This window comes from Cibotium barometz, chromosome 26, assembly GCF_041138505.1.
Source record: "Cibotium barometz isolate CiBa-2024 chromosome 26, ASM4113850v1, whole genome shotgun sequence".
NCBI lineage: Eukaryota > Viridiplantae > Streptophyta > Polypodiopsida > Cyatheales > Cibotiaceae > Cibotium > Cibotium barometz.
The window spans coordinates 27,599,347-27,606,472 of NC_141071.1; the positions used below are offsets into that span (position 1 = coordinate 27,599,347).

The following is a 7,126-nucleotide window of genomic DNA, read 5'->3' on the forward strand; positions in this document are numbered from 1 at the left end:
AGCGGCAGGTGCCGGTGATGCTGCCCGGGAGGAGGAAGCCTGCTCTGATACCAATTGTTGGAATTAGGGTTGCAGGAATGCACACACAACTTCAAGAAGATGAGGAAGCTTGAGCACAACACTGTAGTGTATTATGAGTGCCAAAAATGAAAGATAACCAACCCTAAAAGATAATGGGCGTATATACAATGCACGGGGGAAAAAACCTCCTAGTGAGGGAAAAAGTGCCCCGGCGGTCCTAAGTGTGTTCACACACATCACTACTATAATATGGTAACACATAGAAGTTGTTGGCGAGGCTATTCTTTCTTTCATGGCCTTAGGCACCCGGATGGTGGAATTACCATCATAATATTCTTGATCAATGAGTAGGCAAAGCACCTATTTTTATGGATCTTAAGATAAGGGGGTTTATGCCTTTGTTGATGAGGTTGCTTCTTTTGTGCAAGATGAGGGGGGGTTTTGGATCTCTTTGACATCTCCATTACCTTCATAGGATCTGTGCTTGTTGCAATGATTTCTTAGGGACCCATAACTGAGGCTTTGGAAGAAGCTTTTATAGGGCTCTTTTGGGTTTCCACTACAGAAAAGGTTGACGACGTGTAGGCTTTTGAGATTGGTGGAAAATGCAAGTTTGTATGCGCCATAGCATCACATTGGCATTCTTCCAAGTACATCTTTGGATAGGGAGGCCCACGATGGGCGAAAGCTTGGTTAATGGTATGACCCATCGCTTGGATTTTTCTTTACAGGTGCAAACAAAATAGGTTGTCCTCAGTGGCACCCATTCAAACCTTGCCAATAAAACGAACCATAAAAATCCACACTTCTTTCAAGAAGGTAAAGAACTTTTCAATTAACCTTATAAGTCAAAAGAATTCTTTCATGCCTCCCCAAATAGCAGTTACATTAAGAGTTTGCTTGACTCATTCTAATACACTCATTGTATATTTGCTTGTAAGAGCACAAAATATATTTATACATAAAAAGATAAAAAACACATTGAATAAAGAATATAGGGATAGGTCCACTTCTAGATCTTTTCAAGATCATTTGATAAAGTCCTACAGGGAAAGTAACAACCAAGAAGCTACATTTACATTGCTTTAATGTATCAAATGAGGATTTGAGATTCACTCTCTTGTTTTGATGATCGTGTCAATATTCCTCCAGACCCTCACATCACTTCTCCTCCATTCCTAACAAGCCTTAGACTCACCATGACCTTGAAATAATAAATGTAAACCTACGTGTGATTGTAAAAAGAAAAACACATTCACTTGCAAAAATCCCCACCCGTTTACTAACTAGCCTTCCTTATTTATTTCGGAGAAACAATGACCATTAGACATTCATACAACAACAAAACAACTTCTCAAGTCTCCCTAGAACACAATCTTCTACTTGATCACAAGGACACAATTAACAACAAGGGGGGAATGTTAACCCATTTTGGGGGTTAACTGGAGTTGCCATTATAATTCTACATCAAATAGGAAAGATAGTGACACTGAGAGCCTCACACTATTGCCTTACCTCGCCATAGCCAAAAACTCCATGTTGTGCATTTGGCCCAGCTACAAAGCCCTCACACTGCTTCCCTACCTCGCCATAGCCAAAAACTCCACATTTTGTATTTTTCCACGACAACAAAGATGATGGCATTTAAAATGTTTACATAAAGGCTCATGATGACTTGTCATCGGGCACCTGCTGGCCGCCATGATGTGAAACAGCTCGCGCCCGTTTCTTCCCGCCAAAACGGAAGAGAGTAGAGAGAGAAGAAAAGGAAATGCGGGTTGGATCTCTGCTCCATCATCTTCAGAGACAGAGGATTGTGCACTTGCGACCTTGGAGCTCTGCGGATATGGCGTCCGACTTGCCGCTGCAGCAGCGCGCGTTCCAGATAGTGGTTGCCTGCACACGGGAGCTTGGGATAGGGTTAGATGGGGGGCTACCATGGAGGCTGCCTGGAGACATGGCCTTCTTCAAGGCCCTGACATGCGGGACCTCGGCGCCGTCCAAGCGCAACGCGCTGGTGATGGGGAGGCGTACCTGGGAGAGCATCCCGCCCAAGTTCCGGCCCCTGCCCGGCCGCCTCAACGTCGTCCTCACTCGGTCAGCCCACTTCCGCCCTCTCAGCTCGGAAGACTTCCTCGTCTGCTCCAGCCTCCACTCCGCCCTGCACCTCCTGGCTTCCCCGCCTTACTCTACCTCTGTCGAAACCGTCTTCGTCATCGGGGGCGGGCAAGTCTACAAGTAAGTCTCTCCCTCCGTCTCGCTGGACCTTTCTAGTTATTACCCTAGCCGTAGCCCTAACCCTAATCCTAACTTTAATCCTATCCTAATTATAAACCCAACTCTAGCCCTAGCCATAACCTCTAGCAGTAACCTTAGCCTTGGCCCGAACCCTCACCCCAGCAAATTTACAGCCCTGTTGCACTGATTTGAACCCATACAGTCAAACTAACAGATTTGCAGCATCTGCTGTACTGGTTGAACCCTACCTGCTTATATGTCTTTTAGTCAGATATTGAACATAACCGTAACAGCTCGTTACAATGGGTTCAGAGCTTTCTGCCCGAACAAGCTTGGCAATTTTGATTGGGTCCAGCTCACAGCGTCTGGGCGAGCTGGAGAAGGACTCATCAAGGGGAAGGGTTTTGCCCTCATAGGTAGGCCAGATAGGAGGTGGACACTGCACCTTTTCATGCAGCTGTCAGGAATTGAACTTCCTCCATTGGATAGGAAGGCCGACACTTTACGAATCCAATCAACCTCATTTACTGGGCAGCTTTTTAGTCGGTCTGGGGCGGGCATACCACCTTGTATGGCTGGACAAATGGCACCATGTTACCAGCTTCCTCCTGAAAATCTGTATACCCAGCCTTACCCCGACTCCTTCAATGTGTTGATTGAACCTTGGCCAGAACTTTATCACAATGGTGGACAACAGCACAGCCCACGGATCCTTACTCCTAACAGCTCCTGAATTCACTGTAGCAGTTATGCAGCACTGCTTCAAACCCATCAGTTTTATTAAACTGGTCCGACTCCAGCAGTTTCATGATATTGACTCAACTATTTTACACACTTAGGGGCCTTCACTAGCGTTGGTAAACCAATGAGGCAAAAAAATACAACTGTCCGGCACCAATGGAGGAGAAAGGATTTGGCTGTTCAATGCCTCTTGGCATCGGCTGGACAGACACTAGTTACACTGTAGGTTGTAGCATGTGACGGTGGTGGGCCTCTTGGCCATATTTGTAGAATGCAAAGGTTGAGGTTATGTATCGTATCTCTTTTTGAGGTGGTGTCCAGGTCTGATGGGGCTGTCCAGGCCAGATGTTTTATAACAAAAGCATCTATGTGTTGAGAAAAGTGGTGGGCAGTGAATGAGTCATGGGCAGTGGATGGTGGTGAATACATCCACTGCTTCAAACCCATCAGTTTTATTAAACTGCTCTAACCCCAGCAGTTCCATGTAGTTACTCAACTATTTTACACACTGAGGGGCCTTCACTAGCGTCGGTAAACCAATGAGACAGAAAATACAACTGTCTCTGTCACCAATGGAGGAGAAGGGATTTGGCTGTTCAATGCCTCTTCGCATCAGGTGGACAGACACTAGTTACACTGTAGGGTTGTAGCATGCGAGGGTGGTGGGCCTCTTGGCCATAGTTGTAGAATGCAAAGGTTGAGGTTATCCTGGTTATGTATCATGTCTCTTTTTGAGGTGGTGTGCAGGTCTGTCCAGGCCAGATGTCTTATAACAAAAGCCTCTATGTGTTGAGAAAAGTGGTGGGCAATGAATGAGGCATGGGCAGTGGATGGTGGTGAAGACGCAAGTGAGCAGACATGTTCCCTTTTCCAATTGGAGTTGGTCATGTCAGAAGTAGGTTATGTCCGGCTTAGGTGTGTGAAGGGTGTCTTAACCAATTGGAGTTGGTCATGTCAGTAGCAGGCTATGTACGGCTTGTGTGTGAAGGGTGTCTCACAATCCTGAGACTGATCCGATCCATAACAGTTTCAGTCATTAATCTATTAGTCTGACCCAATCTTTATTCAAACCCACACACCCACGACCTTTGCCAAGGTTTAGGTAAAATGCAGGACTAATTCTTCCAGTTATTGCTTAGTCAGCAATCTCTGAGGTATGATGTTAATGAAGGTTGGCATTGTATGCAAGATTGCAATGTAGAGCTCATAGAGCCAAGTCCACATATCATTCACACATGGCAGGAAATACTAGATGTGGACCTGGGGTGTCTTTTGTGGTTGATGACATACAAATTATGGGGCTAGAGACTATGTCAAGGCCTTGTGGATGTCTAATAGTTTGACCTTTACGGTAAGGCTCTGATCCTTTGCTTGAAATACTGAGAAATGTATTTCTGTTAGTTTTGAATAAAAAATACTAACTTCTATTCTGATAGATGTGAAGCCCTGATCCTAACCCTTTGCCTGGCGATTGATTCGATGCAGGGAAGCTGTGGAGTTACCTGGCTGTGACGCCATCCACATGACTGAAATTGAATACAGCTGTAAATGTGACACCTTCTTCCCCATGTTTGATAAACAAGTTTTCCGGCTATGGTATTCCTCCTTGCCTGTGGTTGAGAGCAACACCAGATACAGTTTTACAACCTATGTTCGAAAAGGTTCTCAAGGGCATGAGAATGGAAGAAAAGATTCATATCTGGCAGAGCAGCTGGGTAATGCTGTTACACGGCTTCCCAAGTCCATCAAGGAAAAGCATGAAGAATACCAGTATCTGAACTTGATCCAGGACATAATCCAAAATGGTGCTGATAAAGGAGACCGAACTGGCACGGGGACAATGTCTAAGTTTGGGTGCCAAGTATGTATGTAGAGTTTTGGCTTAACATGTAGAGTTTCGGATAAACACACTTATCATATGTGATTGTTCAACTCCTCTTTTCTATGCTTGCAGATGCGGTTCAATCTTCGTAGCTCGTTTCCATTGCTTACCACAAAGGTAGGGAAGGCTGGCATCCCAAATGCTAAGTCATTTTTAATGCTCTGTGGAGTTGATATGGCTAGTGTTTATGCAGCAAGTGTTCTGGCGAGGGGTTCTTGAAGAACTATTGTGGTTCATCAGTGGTTCAACCAATGCTAAGGTGATAACTTGCAACTTTCCTTATGCTTTGCGAGGGTTTGTGGTCTCCTGCATGTGTGTGTGTGTGTGTGTGTGTGTGTGTGTGTGCGCGTGCAGTGGCACTCCTTTGCAGTGGCTGCTTTGCTATAAAGTTGGACTGACTGCTATCGATGGCTGTCTCAGGTGCTGCAGGACAAGGGCATCCATATCTGGGATGGCAATGCATCTAGAGACTACCTGGACAGGTGAACTGCAAACTTCTTATACAAGTGCTTCGTTTTATGGAGAATCCTGGACCTCAAGGTTTTCCAGAGGCTCCAAAACCCATAGATGCTGTCGTCTAGAAGTTATTCTGAACCTTGAACAGGGTTGGCTGTATATTGCAGTCTGGGACTCACTGGGAGGGAAGAAGGTGATCTTGGGCCTGTTTATGGTTTTCAATGGAGGCATTTTGGAGCAAAGTAAGTAGCATTGCACTTTGAAGGGCTTCGCGAAATGACTTGAAAACAATGCATTTACAGTTCTCTTTCAGGTACACAGACATGCATGCCAACTATTCTGGTCAGGGCTTTGACCAACTAGCAGATGTTATAGAGAAACTAAGGTGCAAACCTGAAGACCGCCGAATAATCCTTTCAGCTTGGAATCCTTCAGATTTGCAGCTGATGGCCCTCCCACCTTGTCACATGTTTGCACAGGTGAGAGCAGCATTTAGACCACCCTTCTACATGTTTTTTTTTTGATGCGAGGGTGTGTATTTAGGCTCAAACTTTTCTGGCAGTTTTATGTGGCGAATGGAGAGCTTTCATGCCAAATGTATCAGCGCTCTTGTGATATGGGTCTGGGAGTGCCTTTCAACATTGCTTCCTACTCCCTTCTGACCTGCATCCTTGCTCACATTTGTGGTGAGATGATGGCTATTGGATGGTGTTTTCTCAACGAGCTTTCTTTTTTTTTCTTTGCATTTCTTGGCTTTTGTGTAGTGTTTGCTACATGTTCTTCGAGTGGATGGATTCCAGAGTAATATTCCAATACATTGATTACACAGACCTGAAGCCTGGGGATTTTATTCATGTGCTCGGAGATGCGCATGTGTACAAAAACCACATGGAGCCTCTAGAACAGCAGTTGAAGAATGTACCGAAGCCGTTTCCAGTGAGATCCCTTCCTTTCTTTGCAGATACTTTTTATGCTTTGCAGTGTTCCTACGCAATGTGTGCATGCTGATTGTGATTTGTACTGTCCTCTCAGGTGCTAAAGATCAATACGAGCAAAAAAGACATAGATATGTTGAAGGCCACTGATTTTGAACTCATAGGCTATGATCCTCACAAAAAAATTGCTATGAAGATGGCTGTCTAAACATTTCTAGGATCATATCAAGGTGTGATGAATTCAAAGGACAAAATGCCAAGAAACTGTGCTCTAAGATTAGCTACCTCATTGTGGCACGTTATTGTTACATATTGCAGTTTCATACGGTGTTTTTCGAGCATATAATCGGGGAAGTGAGCCACATCAATGGCTTGCACCACTAATGATTCATGGTGATGGATGTGAACTAGCACCATATATGTATCTAGGTGGTATTGTAGGTTATCACAAGCTTTTTAAACACATTTCATTGACTGAGTGACACGATGATGTAAATGTCTTGACTACATATACGAGGGTTTCACCTCTTTTTGTAACTTCATTATGTATGTCGTATGCATGTGTGTGTGTGTGTGTGAGAGAGAGAGAGAGAGAGAGAGAGAGAGAGAGAGAGGTGAAGCAAAAGAAAAATGTGTAGGGAGAAAAAAAAGATTCTAATTTGATAGATTTCTTTTTAACCTTTTGTTCAAAGTAATTTTTCCTCAAAACATTTACTTGAGAAGCTCTCTAAGAAAATATTATAGAATTGTATTGCATCTTACAAAGGCGAGTGCTAGAATACCCACTGCCAAACACCTACTCTTCTACTTCTTTTAATGGTCCCACATTAATAAATAAAAAAGGCTTCTAAAA

At 44.2% G+C, this 7,126-nt stretch overlaps 1 protein-coding gene across 1 annotated transcript; it reads left to right on the plus strand.

Moving 5' to 3' along the window:
* The first annotated feature begins 1,762 nt into the window (after positions 1 to 1,762).
* On the plus strand, positions 1,763 to 6,810 carry LOC147623832 (putative bifunctional dihydrofolate reductase-thymidylate synthase). Its single transcript, XM_086820468.1, has 10 exons — positions 1,763 to 2,259; positions 4,486 to 4,861; positions 4,955 to 4,999; positions 5,076 to 5,141; positions 5,303 to 5,364; positions 5,506 to 5,580; positions 5,652 to 5,817; positions 5,901 to 6,024; positions 6,168 to 6,274; positions 6,371 to 6,810. The coding sequence occupies exons 1-10, from the start codon at positions 1,793 to 1,795 to the stop codon at positions 6,479 to 6,481; spliced, it is 1,599 nt and encodes a 532-aa protein (XP_086676594.1). The 5' UTR covers positions 1,763 to 1,792; the 3' UTR covers positions 6,482 to 6,810.
* The last annotated feature ends 316 nt before the right edge of the window (positions 6,811 to 7,126 follow it).

What these genes read in the sequence shown, in the direction of transcription:
- LOC147623832 (XM_086820468.1), top strand. Translation starts at nt 1,793, where the DNA reads ATGCGGGTTGGATCTCTGCTCCATCATCTTCAGAGACAGAGGATTGTG. An exon ending in TTCCATTGCTTACCACAAAG is followed by an intron (nt 5,000 to 5,075) that starts GTAGGGAAGGCT and finishes GTGTTTATGCAG; the next exon opens with CAAGTGTTCTGGCGAGGGGT. An exon ending in GTGGTTCAACCAATGCTAAG is followed by an intron (nt 5,142 to 5,302) that starts GTGATAACTTGC and finishes TGGCTGTCTCAG; the next exon opens with GTGCTGCAGGACAAGGGCAT.